This window comes from Clytia hemisphaerica, unplaced genomic scaffold, assembly GCF_902728285.1.
Source record: "Clytia hemisphaerica strain Z4C2 unplaced genomic scaffold, Clytia hemisphaerica genome assembly, whole genome shotgun sequence".
Classification (NCBI taxonomy): Eukaryota; Metazoa; Cnidaria; class Hydrozoa; order Leptothecata; family Clytiidae; genus Clytia; species Clytia hemisphaerica.
The window spans coordinates 254,575-269,208 of NW_027104328.1; the positions used below are offsets into that span (position 1 = coordinate 254,575).

The following is a 14,634-nucleotide window of genomic DNA, read 5'->3' on the forward strand; positions in this document are numbered from 1 at the left end:
AAAGAGTTTGTGTACTTGATTTTCCTCGTTTGGATTACACGGACACAGAAATGGAAAATTGAAATTCTAATACAACGTATGTTTCATTTTACTCGTTTCAAAATTCTATTCTATTCTATTAAATTCTATTATTACAATACTATTTATTCATAAATGAATTTAAGATCATAATCTTTCAACCATTTCGATTCCCATTCTTCCATTTGTTTGGTCATGTCTGGTGTAAACAGAGCCTTCCACGATCCAGCTTTTCCCTTGTTAAACATTGTCTTTCCCTTGTGAGCTGCTTCGACTGTTGCACTATGTCCATCCTGGAAAATTGTTCAATTTGTAAAAACAAAATGTGTTGATTTTTATTACAAAGTGTGGCAGGTTAATTATTACAAAGTGCTATAGTACAAGGGCGAAGCTGACAAAGGTTGATACAATACCACAGAGGTCTCCTTCTTTTTTGTATACGAGTTATTTCTCCTCCTTCACCTGGATTAAACCAATAATTTATAAAGCCCGAAGGGCTAGATGTCGTGCTTTAAGCCAATCACAGGCGAAAAAAAGGAAATTGCGCAAGAAATATAGCTGCTATTCTCAAAAATCCGCAAAGCTTCTGATTTGTCAAGGGCTGAAATTCTATTGTAATGTCACGTGACATAGGTAGAATTTTCTACCGAGATACGGTACACTTTCCAGCCAAAGCGCGACATCTAGCCCTTTCGGGCTTTAGAAATCTATGGATTAAACTTTATTTTTACCAGGATGTAATTTAAACCATCCCTGCACTCTTTTACATTTTTCAAAGCACGCAAAACTTTCTGACTTTAACAAAATCTTTTAATGCATAAGTCTACAAAATTTTGAGTCAAAAAACCCATTTATGACTTTATTGCAACATTGGTCATAAAATCCAGCTAACATCCTGAATAATCACAAAATCGTGGAATTCATTGAAATCCATAAAGCCAATTACTTTAAATTTTCAAAAACTTTTGGTAATTTTACTAAATCTCAAAATTCAATGTAAAAAATTTCGACGTTATTTGTTAATTATGACGGCATCATTTTTTTATTAATTTTACTCATCTTCAGCAAAGATTTTGAAAAAATCGTTTCACACTGACCTGCTTTGCATGGAAGGGAATCATTTGCTCTGCTTTTCGTTTCATCGAATCAAAGGAAAAATGTTTGGCCAGATTTGAAACTTCTTCATCTGAAATTTCAATGTCTAAGAAATCAGCAATCTTCTTAATATGACCGGATAAATCTTTTTTCATTTCTTCGTAAAAAATGATGAGTATATTTTCATAAGAGCGTCGTTTCCAGTATCCCAAAACATGTTTAAAAAACGGACCAGAATAGAATCCAGCATCATCGGTCATGAGATTAACAACATCTTGTAAAGATCCAGAAAAGCCATCTTGGAGTGTATAGAAGTGACTGTGAAGTGATTGGCAAACATCTCTTGGGTTTCGAAGCATGTAAATCATCTATTGTGATATAAAGAAAGAAAAAAGTAAGTAAGTCGACTGCAGTCGGAGGCGTCCAGAAGGCTCCTATTTCGATAACTAACTCCCTGAAGGTAGAGGAGGGTGCCACTCTTTCTCCCTGGATCGTTCTCTTAATAGACGATATCGGATTTAGATAAATGCAATGCATTCTGGTTTCTAGGGACTCTCAAAGGAATTATAATCTATTATAATTGATCTATTATAATTCCTTTGAGAGTCCCTAGAAACCAGAATGCATTGCATTTATCTAAATCAGATATCGTCTATTGCTGAGCATCAAGCAAAGAGGCATCAAGTACCACTTTGAGAATCTTTGGTATGACCCAGCTGGGGGTTGAACCCACAACCTTGCGAACCGTAGCCGGATGCTCTACCACTGTACTACGGTCACTATGGAAAAATGCTTTCGTTAATTTACGTCGAATTTTTGGGTTTCTGTAATCTGACTTGTATGTAAACAGTCCCGTTATCTACAGAAAATTTTTTAATTGATTTTTCGTAGAGTACTATGAAACGATAAACGTGTACTCAGGTAGTGAGTATAATTTGACTAGCCTTGTAATTTATCTATTTTGTTTGCTATGTATTACCAAACCACGTATGAAAGTTTTCAACATCGCCCTATTTTAGCCTTATTTTGAAATTGCTTTATCAGATTCTATTGATGTTTGCAGGTGAAAAAGAGTACAAATACCTTAGGTTGCTTTTGTTGAAATTGTCTTGGTAATAATTCATATGAAAGATGCATTTTGATAACACGTGGTCGCTTCATCGACGAAAAAATCTCATCGTTAGCTTTGTTGTTGTCAGTATCGAAATCTCCTATACCCATAACAATGCTGTGATATTGAAAGATGATAATTCTTTGGTAAGACAGTCGAGACAGTGCTTGATGTTTGAGTAACTTTTAAACATCTGAAAAGTTTTGTTTGGATTACGAAATTTTCCCAAACCAGGGCAACTCTCTATCTAATATTTTCCTATTGTCATATTTTTTTAATTCAAACCTTTTTAATTCGAATTTATCTGTAATCAGAACTAAACCATTGGTTCCCTCTGGTGGAAAGTTCTCTCTAATTCAAATATTTCTCTTATTTGAAGCAAATATTCTTGACTTCTTGAACACGAATGAGAGAGTGGCAACTATTTAAAACATCTCCTTTGTCTTCTATTACTATTTTCTGTTTCAAATATTTTGTTCATCTTAGATGGGGATAACAAAACAGGGGGACCGTTGTTTTAGTTTTCTTGCTCCCCCACAATCCCCGCCGTAATATTTAGCTCAAAAGGAGAATTCCCTCAAATTTGAAAACCGTAATTTATTTTTAAGTGCTTTAAAGTACGGTTGGAAAGTAGAGTTTTAACTCTAAGTTTTAAATAAAGCCTGGAAGCCATTTAACCCCTCACAAATCAAAAAATCCAATGAAACAAAGTGGAAGTACTGAAACTACAATTTTCTCCCGATATTTAATTTCTGAAAAACGTTAAAATACGCAAAATTTTCCAGTAGGGTGGAAATTGAAGGACGTTTTTCCCACTGGAGACAATGGCGTATCGATACGTCGCTGATACACCTTTTTGACCGTAGTCGCGCGATCATTTTTTGTCAGTTTTATCTCATCCCAATCCTTTTTTGACGCATGACGTATCATCTTTTGTCTATTTCTGCGAGAAAAAGATTGGGACCGTTTTAGTGGGATAAAGCGGAAAAAAATGCCCGCGTTCTATCCCAACACGCGATTTTTTATCACTCTGTTTTGAACGGTGTCGAGGAAAAAGCCGTGGTCGTCAGGTACAGGTAATACATTCACTTACCCAAAAACTGATACAGGGGGTGCGTGTTGAATGTTCAACTTGATATCATTACGGAGTGCCCAAACAATCCGTTCGCACCAATTCGTACCTAAAATCATCGATAAAACATCATTACATTAACGTTTCTATAGAGAGTCTCTAGATTCAAGTCTTTCATCCAAAACTGTCTAACTAGTCTGAACTTAAGTACCAAAACCTGAAAGTATAAAATTTCCTACCTCTACAGCTTGACAGCTCGAGAGCTTCAGAGTACCTTAAGCGAATAAATTTTCTCAAAATAAGACTTCAAAGTTTTTCTTGGTCTAAATCGCTCAGGAAAAATGACTCTCCACAAACAATAACACTGTACAAATGGGGTAGAAGATTATATTGTCAAGAGGTGAAACACACGTCCAGAAGGGTATAGAAAAATCGAAATATCGATGCTCAATATACACATGTACAAACAAAAAAAAAAGTTCAATACTAACGCTACCTGTTTTAAGAAATCCACATATAACTGTATCATCTTCAAAAAATTCGAAATTTTTAATTTCTGCAATGTTTTGAAAATAACCTTTCGGTATAAAAACATCTGAAGGCCGAGCGTAATGTACATTAGAAACGTAAGGTATGTTGGCAAAGGGAGTCATGAATTTGCTCTCCAATGGCTCGCTATGATATTCTTGTATGTCTTTACCCTCGTCCATTCTGCCTTTCCTGTAAGTTGTTAAAATATTCAAAAAATTGCAAGACATATAATAAATGATAATCCGATTATGTTAGATCTTTAATAACTATCTATTATTTTATCTATCAAATTAATTCATTTTAATATCGTCATTTTTTTCGATTGATTGTGAAATTTTTAGATTCTATCGATCAATGGTTTCTACGTAACCAAATGAAATAAAGTTAGCTAGTTATGTGAGGGGAAGATTCGCAGCAATCTAAAATCTTACAAAAACGAAGTCTGTCAATTTTGTCAGTGGGTCCAATTGACCCTAAAGTGACTCTAAATGGGTCCAGGGCACTCAGTTGTGACTCTCGAGTCTAACCTTGACCCTAACTGGTAGTGACCCAATAAGCGACAAATACGTCACTAAAGAACGTCACTAAAGAACGTCACATTCCAGTTTAATCAAAAAAATTAATTTGGCCCTCCACAACCCCGACCGAAAAAGTGAGTCCACCTCTCCCGAATTATTTGAGTTGGTTCTAGCCATTTATCCACTACCGGTTGAAAATTACGCATGCGCAGTATTATAAAATAGAATTGCAAGAAAGGTCCTTACCATTGAGTTTCAAGCCCGAAGGGCTAGAGGTCAATCTCTAACCGTTCTCAGGCAAGAAAAATTGAAGCCTTAAAATATGCGCCGTATTTTTGATGACGGATTGAATCTAGCAATTCCTTTGTTTTCGAGTGATATATTTTTCAAAATTAAGCGGTAAATTTTAGTTTCAATCTGTCATTTGTGTGAAAACCAGGCGGGTCGCTCAAGGCCGCGCAACTTTGGTAGGATTTGTTGGCTTCAAATCCTACCAAGGAGATTGACCTCTAGCCTTCGGCTTGAAACTCAATGGTCCTTACTCCCTGTGATTGACAGATTGGATAGAGCCTGGTTTAGACTTTATTCAGCCTTTGTTTTAAAATTTAAGGCCCGTCTACATTAAGTAATTTTTATTTCTGCCCAGGCTTGCCTTTTTCTCTCTTCTTTTGTTTTAAATGTTTTCGAATGTATTTGACGATCGTATTTATTTAATGACATTCGGATTCTTTTCAAAACAAAACGATTTCATTTCATAAAAAAGAACATTTCAAATGTAAATCAAAACATAAAAAGCAAAAAAAAATTTGGGACAATAACAACATTCAAAGGGCGATATAAAACATAAGAAAATATTTGTTCACCTCTTTCTTCCTATAATAACATTCAAGTCGTGGTTACTGTTAAAAAGTGCGTAGGGGGGGGGGTTCACTTTTACGGTACGACGGTATTGGGCCGTTTTTCCCCCGATAAATCGGTATTACAAGAACAAAACGACGGGATAACGGTATTTCATTTTCTACCGGTATCGGTATTTAGGTAATTAGGCTTCTTTTATCGACGGTATTACGGTATTTGACCCAAATTTTTTGTCGGTATGACGGTATTTAAGACCCCTGAAACCCCCCCTGTGTACGTCATTTTACATGTTTTAAATTCGAAAAGTTATAACAACTGTTTAAAATAAACAATTTAGAATCGTCTAATTTTTTTCGATCTGATAAAAACAAAGGGCTGAATTATTCTTTCGATTCTTTGCGACTTTCCCACTTTTTCCTGAAGAATTGTCATTTCAACTGGACGGCATATTTAACGCGAGTGAAGCGAGTAAAATAACTACCTGCAGAGTCGTTTCAAACGAAACTGGTACAGTAAACGATGCTCTTTCTGATAACTTTTGACTTAAATAAAAAAATATATGTCACGGGGGACAGTACACTGGTGATCCAAATATGGTTAAAAGATAAGACACCCAGGGAGGGTTAGAGTCAAACGTTGTAGAGATTTCGCACTTTTATTTAGTGCGTTCGGCTACAGCTTAACCGGCGTGCAACGCCGGGTAGCGGCTAGTTTATTTTATTGGCGGATATGCCCGAAAAAAAATTTTCATAGAGAATTTAAGTTTGGCAGGATAATTTAATTTGGCAGAAGAAGGACATTTTTGTCCAAAAAACGCTATTAAAAAAGGAAAAACCTGTTTTGAAAAACCTGCGAAGCTCAATACTTTAATGGTATAAAATTTCGCTGAGATTAAATTTCACGGAAGTCCCAATGGAAATTTGGAAAGACCTTATCCGCAAAATATTTAATCGCCGCAAAATTCTGTCAAAATATATCGAGTAAACTTTTATTGTTTTTTCATTCTTGAAATATTGTTCTGTTAGAAATATACAAATTAATCAGATTATTTCAACAAAAAGAGTTTGTGCACTTGATTTTCATTGTTTGGATTAAACGGAATCAGAAATGGGAAATGGAATTTCTATCACACGTATACTTTTTATGTAAGAAAATCCATTTTACTCGTTTCAAAATTCTATCTAACTCTTATTTTACATGTTTCAATACTCCAATACTATTCATAAATCAATTTGAGATCAGAATCTCTCAACCATTTTGATTCCCATTCTTCCATTTGTTTTGTCATCTCTGGTGTAAACAGAGCCTTCCACGATCCAGCTTGTCCCTTGTTAAACATCGTTTTTCCTTTGTGAGCTGCTGCGACTGTTGCACTATGACCTTCCTGAAAAATATGACACTGGTAATATGAAACTGGAGAAATGTCGGATGTCGGTATAAATAGGATTAAGGGGTATTCACTGGTCAAACCACTTATTGCACTGTATAGGTATCGAAACGTAACCTTCTACATGAAAACGAGGGTGGGTATCTACTCACTGCTTCACCTTATTATACTGACTAAATCAGGATTTGATTGTTCTAAATGGTTTTTCCATCTGAAATTTGAGCAAAGATTTTAAAAAATCGTTCCACACTGACCTGCTTTGCATGGAAGGGAATCATCTGCTCTGCTTTTTGTTTCATCGAATCAAAGGAAAAATGTTTGGCCAGATTTGACACTTCCTCATCTGAAATTTCAATGTCTAAGAAATCAGCAATCTTCTTGATATGACCTGATAAATCTTTTTTCATTTCTTCGTAAAAGATGATGAGTATATTTTCATAAGAGCGTCGTTTCCAGTATCCCAAAACATGTTTAAAAAACGGACCAGAATAATATCCAGCATCGTCGGTCATGAGATTAACAACATCTTGTAAAGATCCAGGGAAAGCCATCGTGAAGTGTATAGAAGTGACTGTGAAGGGATTGGCAAACATCTCTTGGGTTTCGAACCATGTAAATCATCTATTGTGATATAAAAAAAATGTTTTCCGATGATTTGTAATGAAATATTGAAGGGAGGAGGGAGGAGGAGGGCAAATAATTGGGTTTCTGTAATCGGACTTGTATGTAAACAGTCCCGTTATCTACGGAAATTCTTAAATTGATTGAGTGAATTTATTCCTTGGTATTGAATATAATTTGATTAGCCTAGTAATATAGACGATATAATTTTTAGATTCTATCGATTGATGGTTTCTACGTAACCAAATGAAATAAGGCTAAAATAAGGCAATGTTGGAAATTTTCATACCTGACAAAATATAGCAAACAAAATAGATCAATAGACGATATATTGGCTTAACGTGAAAACTCATATTTGACCATGGAGGTAGAAATGATTTGACGAAAATTGCCTACAATGCTTTGCGCGGAAAAAGTTCATGGTGAAATTTTTCCGCACAAAGCATCGTGGAGAATTTTCGGGGGCCAAATCTGAGTTTTCATGTGAGGCCAATATATCGTCTATTGATCTATTTTGTTTGCTATATTTTGTTAAGTATGAAAATTTCCAACATCATCTTATTTTAGCCTTATTATAAAATATGGCTCTATCAGGTTCTATTGATGTTTTCAGGTGAGAAAGAGTATTTATAAATACCTTAGGTTGCTTTTGTTGAAATTGTCTTGGTAATAATTCATATGTAAGATTCATTTTGATAACACGTGGTCGTTTCATGGACGAAAAAATCTCATCGTTAGCTTTGTTGTTGTCACTATCGGAATCTCCTATACCCATAACCATGCTGTGATATTGAAAGATGTTTTAGTTTGCTTGCTCCCCCACAATCCCCACCGTAATATTTGACACAAAAGGGGAATTCCCTCAAATTTGAAATCCGCAAGTGATTTTTAAGTGCTTTTTTAAGTACGGTTGGAAAGTAGAGTTTCAACTCCGAATCATTAGACTTAGGACCTGAGGATATTAGGATCTAAAAGCTCAAAAATGTCCCAATAAAGCTGAGAATAAAGCCTGGAAGCCTGCAAACTGCAATTTTCTCCCCATCTTTAAATTCTGAAAAACGTTAGAATACGCAAAAGTTTCCAGTAGGGCGGAAATTGTAGGGTGTTTTTCCCACCAGAGACAAAATTTACCGCCGATTGGGCTACATACTTTGGTACATTCACTAACCTTTCTCTATCCCAACACGCGACTTTTTGATTACTCGGTGTCGAGGGAAAAACCGTGGTCGTCTGGTACATGCAACACACTCACTTACCCGAAAACTGATACAGGGGGTGCGTGTTGAATGTTCAATTTGATATCATTACGGAGTGCCCAAACAATCCTTTCGCACCAATTCGTACCTAAAAATTATCGATAAAACATCATTACATTAATGTTTCTATAGAGAGTCTCCAGGTTCAAGTCTTTCATCGACAACTGTCTAATTAGTGTGAACTTCAAAACGAGAACCTGAACTTACATAATTTCCTACCTCGACAACTCGACAGCTTCAGAGTACCTTAAGCCGATAAATTTTCTCAAAATAAGACTTCAAAGTTTTTCTTGGTCTAAACCGCTCAGTCAGTATCTTTTTTTTCGATTTTTTTCATTTCCCCTTGAGATTTTCGCCAGATATCGGATTTTTATTTTTCGTGTGAATGATCGAAATTAGCGAAAAATGACTCTTCACGAACAAAAACACTGTAAAAATGAGGTATAAGATTATATTGTCAAGGGGTGAAACCCACGTCCAGAAGGTATAAAAAAATGGAAATATCAATGCAAAATATACACATGTACAAAAAAAAAAAAACGTTTAATACTAACGCTACCTGTTTTAAGAAATCCACATATAACTGTATCATCTTCAAAAAACTCGAAATTTTTGATATTTTCAATGTTTTTAAAATAACCTTTTGGTATAAAAACATCGGAGGGTCGAGCGTAATGCACATTAGAAACGTAAGGTATGTTTGCAAAAGGAGCCATGAATTTGCTCTCCAATGGCTCGCTATGATATTCTTGTATGTCTTTACTCTCGTCCATTCTGCCTTTCCTGTAAGTTGTTCAAATGTTCTAAAAATTGCTAGATATCTAAAATGATAATCCAATTTGATATCAATTGTGTGGGTGAACAGATAAAAACAAAAGTGCTCGATACCAACATAGTATAAGAAAGCCGCGGCTGGAATGGCTGCGTTTAGACCAGCCTGGCATTTGTAATTGCTTGCAGTATTCTTTTGAATTCTATTGTTCCGCGCAATTGTTCGGTTTGTCAAATGCCTAATGATGCCAGCGTGTTGGCATTTCGTTGGCATTTGAAATGCCATTTTGAGCAAAGGAATCCCCTTTTCTGGCATTTCAAATCAAAGGAACCAAAACAAAGAGAAAAAATGACAATTTTGATTTTTTAAAGTATTTGCACGTTTTTTATTCAGTTCTTTCTATAGATTGTAAAATTTGCAAGATTTGCCATTGCCTAGCCCTACGGCAAAAAGTTTCAGTCTTAATGACTGCAGTTTTTGAGAAATTCCATGTTTTTTATTGTTTGATCTGTCAAAGTTGAACTTGAGGGAATTACCTTTTCAGTAATGACTCTAAAAAGACGATTCCTTAAATGCCATGACAGAAAATACAATGGAAAAGCTATTAAAGTCGAATCCCTCATGAGCAAATGCCAAATTACAATTTTTTTTTTTTTTTTTATCTATATATAGGTAACACGAACAAATAGTACAAAACTAAAGGTTCCTAACCTCCCGCAAAAGGACCACCAGATCATACCGCCAGGAGGTAGGAACCCTACTAAGCTAACAATAAACTATTAAATTAACTAATAAATGGAAAAAAGAAAACAAACTACAGAGGATAAATACTAACAGAAATAAAAAAACAAAAACTAAAAGAAGCTAGGAGAGCAGTTGGAGTAGACTAAAATAACCGTCCCCCAAAACGGCTTGTATCACAGATAAATTTTATCGTTATACTCAATATATCATGATTTTGGATAATGCTAAAATCGGGGTCGCCATAAAGAAGTATTCTACACAATGTTTTGGGATTAAATGGAAACAAGGTTATGTCAAGTTGAAGAAGGCTGTCGAACATAACAAGTCTGTTATTGGAGTAATCAGAGCAATGCATCAGGAAATGTTGTGTCGTTTCAACAGAATTACTTCGACAGTTGCAGAATGGGTCGATTGTGTCTGCAAAGTTATGTCTAAATTTGTGGTCCCGAAGATGACTGAAACCAACCCTTAATCGGTTAAGTAGAACCACGCCATCGTTGTCACTAGCCCTGAAAACTGAGTTAGCGCAAGGTCTGAGAAATTTAAGAATCGCTTGTTTGAATAATGAAATAGAAGGAAGATTTCGTATATTTTCGCCCAGGTTATTCCATTCATTGATGCAAAAGGGGAAAAATGAGGCACGGTAACGTTCAGTCCTACAAAATGGTGCCTCAAATGGTGGTTGTATCCTCCGCCCTGCCCTACGTTCCTCCTCCCCTCTTTGGGGAGGAAGAACATTTGAGAGATAAGCAGGTGCAAAGCCATTGATTATTTTATAAAAGTAAATTAGTCTTCGACTTAGTCGCCTGTCCGACAGGCTTTCAAGACCTAACTCAAGATAAATTTTTTCTCTGGAAGTTCCTCTGAAACATCCAGTTATTGCAAGACAAGCATCATATTGAACTGATTCTAGTTTTTCAGAAAAAGTGGAATTACCTGGACGATCATACACGACATCTCCATAATCTAAATGTGGTCTAATATGGGTTTTAAATATCGTGACTAGTGAATCCCTAGGTAGGAATGCACGAAGCCGACGAATAAGACCAATACCTTGATTGGCTTTTTTAATTTTTTCATCAAGATGACGGTCAAAAGCCAGCTCATGATCAAGAATGAGACCAAGATGTTTTTGATGATCTTGTCGAGCAATGGCTGCGTTGTTAAAATAAAGTTCTGGAAGATCAGGTAGATTTATCCTCCGAGTGAAGTACACTTCAACAGCCTGTTTAGAAGGATCAGGGTTGAAGGTCATTTTCCATTGATGAGCCCACTCACTAACCTTCTGCATGTCACTGTTCAATTCGTTTGAACAGCGAATATGATCAAGGATATGATTGATTGATGATTGGAAATATCAAGAAATACTCCGCGAGTATCTAGAGGTGGATTTGAATCGAAACCTACCAGGATGTCGTGCGTTATGGACAAAAGCTGGGACACACGAGAGTCACCCTTGCGGAAACCAGACTGGGAATTAGTAAAGAGATTGTTGTTTTCAAAATAGGTGTAAACAGAGTCAAAGATGCATTTTTCAAAGATTTTACCAAAAATAGGTAGAAGAGATACTGGCCTGTAGTTTTTTAACACACTCTTGTCCCCTTTGTTTTTATAAACAGGGACAACATTTGCTTTTTTCCAATTCGATGGAAAAACACAAGAATCTAGGGAAAATTGATAAACTTTCATAAGAGGTTTAACCAAGGATTCATCACAGATCTTAATCATCTGTATGGAGATGTCATCCCAACCATGCGCTTTGTTAGATGTAAGTGCGCGTATAAGGGCTAAAATTTTTGCTTCATCAAGAGCAATATTGTTTATTTCAAGATTTGTAGCAAAGCTTTGTTGTGGCAAAACACTATCAGTGTCTATGAGAGAGCACTGATTAGCAAAAAATTTGTTAAACATATTTGTTTTTGTTGGAACATCAGCAATGAGATTATTGCTGGAGTCTCGAACAGGGGGAATCCTTGGCGTCTTCCTCTTATGAAGAGATTGATTTAAAATGGACCAGTATTTTTTCGTTCCCAGATTTGGATCACTAAAATTAGTTGCTAAACGAGAAAAATAAGAATTTTTTGCATCTCTGACTACCCTTCTACACCTAGACTGATGTTCATGGAGGGTTTCAAGATCTTCTACCCTCCTCCCATTTTTGACATACCGCTTATAGACTTTAGATTTTTCAAGTAGGGCTCTCTTTATCCCAGCCGTCATCCATACTGCATCCTTGTTCCTGATGGTTATGACCTTATTTGGCACGAAATTTGACATGATATTGATTATAGTTTCAGTCATAAGAGAAACCTTCCCGTCGACATCAAGACCCTCAAAACATACATCCCAGTCTACCATGTCTAATACCCTCCGAATAGGAATGGGGTTTGCTCTGGAAAAGTCCCAAATTTTACGTTCATAAGATGGAGCTAAAGGGATTTTAAAATTTAATTTGCAAAAGGTTATCTGGTGATGGCATTTAGGGTGCAAAGAGGGAAGGATACCAGAATCCAAGACCAAATGATCTGCTGATGAGAAAATTAGATCGATGCAAGAAGAAGAATTTTGAAGGAGGTGAGTAGGTCCATCAATTAATTGACGCAGACCATGCTGGGTAGCTAGATTTTGAATATCTCTACCACCAGGATCAGTGACGTCACCGCCCCACCAGTCAGAATTCTTGACATTAAAATCCCCAAGAAAAATTGTAGCAGTCGGAGAAAAATTATTAATGTTTATAATTGTCTCCTCCCATTTACGAGAGAAAACCTCAAACTCATCAGAAGTCTGACTGGGGGAGCGATAACGAAGAGAAAGAAAAAACCGGTTCCCATCGGTTTTCATCTCAGCTACAAGACATTCGTCCAATGTAGTGAGTTGTGGTTTCACATCGAGATCTAGATGATCTCGGTAATAGATACAAACACCACCTCTCTTATTATTAGAGGGATGGTCGCATCTTTTGATCTCATAATTATCAATAGCCATCCTAGGATCGTCATCTTTAATCTCAGAATTCAAAAAAGTTTCACCCAAACAAACGACGTCAAATTTGTAAATGGTCAAAAATGCAGAAAGTTGCTTGATCTTAATAAAATCTCCCACAGAATCTTCAACCCAAACACTATTCAGGTTCCAGTGGCAAATACTTAGCGTGGTCTTCTTTTCCGGCCCAGGGTTAACTTCAACGTCACCGGATAAAATAAGGCAAAGAAATATGAATATAAAAAGTAGGTTTTGTAGGGTACATAAGCCAGAAGAATAACTAAGCTTACCATGGTATTTCAAACGTAAGTTATTGAAACATCCAATGCATGCTCTGTACTGTCTAAGACTTACACCCATAACATCCTGCTGTGTTCAACAACCCTCAAACAACATAACACAAAAAATTTGCTCCCACTGCTCGCTAAACCAAAAAAAAGTAACATAATAAAAAAATAACTAAATACATTTAAACTGAAAGAAATGATGGTCATTAAAGGAACCTTTAATATCATGTCATTCATGATACAAAAAGTCATATATAAACACAATAGATGCGCGTAAGTTGTTTATGACAAACCTACCTTAGTGAAAGGGCCATTATTAATCGAAAAAATATATATCTCAAAATGCGAACATAAAAAAGATCTCCTACAAAGCGAACTGTGTGTGAAATTTTGTATTTAAGACTTGAGAGGAGTTTAATCGAATCAAATTACAAATGCCAGTTGGTCTAAACGCAGCCAAAGATAACATCTAAATTTCTGTTGTTCTATCTCTGTCGTATTTGATGACTATTTGTTGATCAAGAAATAAGTAATTAGCATCTTTAATGGTGAATTTTATTGGTTTGTCGTTAATACTTACTTCTCAGTGCATTTTAGACATTAATGATATGCCCTTGATGATAATACACTTGCATTATAAAATCATTGTGCAGGAAAGATTAACAATAAGAAATTTAAACAAGCACAAAATGGCTGGGCTGAAAGAACTCAAAAATCAATAAAGTGCCTCGAAATGCCTTCACAATATTTCAGTGAAATCTTTTTAGAAATCAATGAAATAATACATCAAGATAATTCTGTGAAAATTTCAAGCCAGCACCTTTAAAATTTATCATTCAAACTGACCGGAAATTTGTCATCTTGAATATAGTTCTTATAATTTTAATTTTGGCGAAAAACTATCGTTTCCACAAAATACCCCTGCATATGTCCAAAATCAGTTCAAGTAATCTATTGGGTACAGATTCAAAGATATCTAGCAATAAAAAAACGTTTTGTGAAGGAAAATAAGAGAAAAATTTCCAAAATTATCTACCAATAATAAACTGACAATCTTGATGTTCTTATAAAGCTCGGAGACATAGATAGAACAGCAATTAACTGAAAAGACAATGCGGTACATATTCCAGCCGCGGCTTTCTTATACTATGATACCAATAATCCAAAAATCAAAGATAGGGCTTCCATAAATCAAATATATTTCATTAACAAGTTTAAAATGTTCTACACATTACTAATAGTTCCATGCTGCTTACAGCAACAATCATCAGATGTAAATGAAAATCAAATTAGTTTTTTAATTAGTTTTTGTTTGGATGTGATTATGTGGTACTTTTCGGTTAAGCATAAATTGCAAGTTTTGTTACCATGGTTGTACT

General features: G+C 35.6%; 1 protein-coding gene across 4 annotated transcripts; it reads right to left on the reverse strand.

Moving 5' to 3' along the window:
* Positions 1 to 64: 64 nt before the first annotated feature.
* Positions 65 to 13,424, reverse strand: LOC136817754 (luciferin sulfotransferase-like). Of its 4 annotated transcripts, none has more exons than XM_067074072.1 (5): positions 13,259 to 13,424; positions 8,468 to 8,555; positions 2,197 to 2,341; positions 1,116 to 1,481; positions 65 to 311 (listed from the first exon to the last, which is right to left on the reverse strand). In XM_067074072.1, exons 1-5 carry the CDS (start codon positions 13,326 to 13,328, stop codon positions 144 to 146), a joined length of 837 nt encoding a protein of 278 aa, XP_066930173.1. In that variant the 5' UTR covers positions 13,329 to 13,424; the 3' UTR covers positions 65 to 143. The 4 variants fall into 4 exon arrangements, with proteins under 4 accessions (XP_066930173.1, XP_066930170.1, XP_066930172.1 ...); XM_067074069.1 differs by lacking the exon at positions 13,259 to 13,424 and adding an exon at positions 9,027 to 9,381; XM_067074071.1 differs by lacking the exons at positions 8,468 to 8,555; positions 13,259 to 13,424 and adding exons at positions 3,318 to 3,405; positions 3,874 to 4,036.
* Positions 13,425 to 14,634: the final 1,210 nt, after the last annotated feature.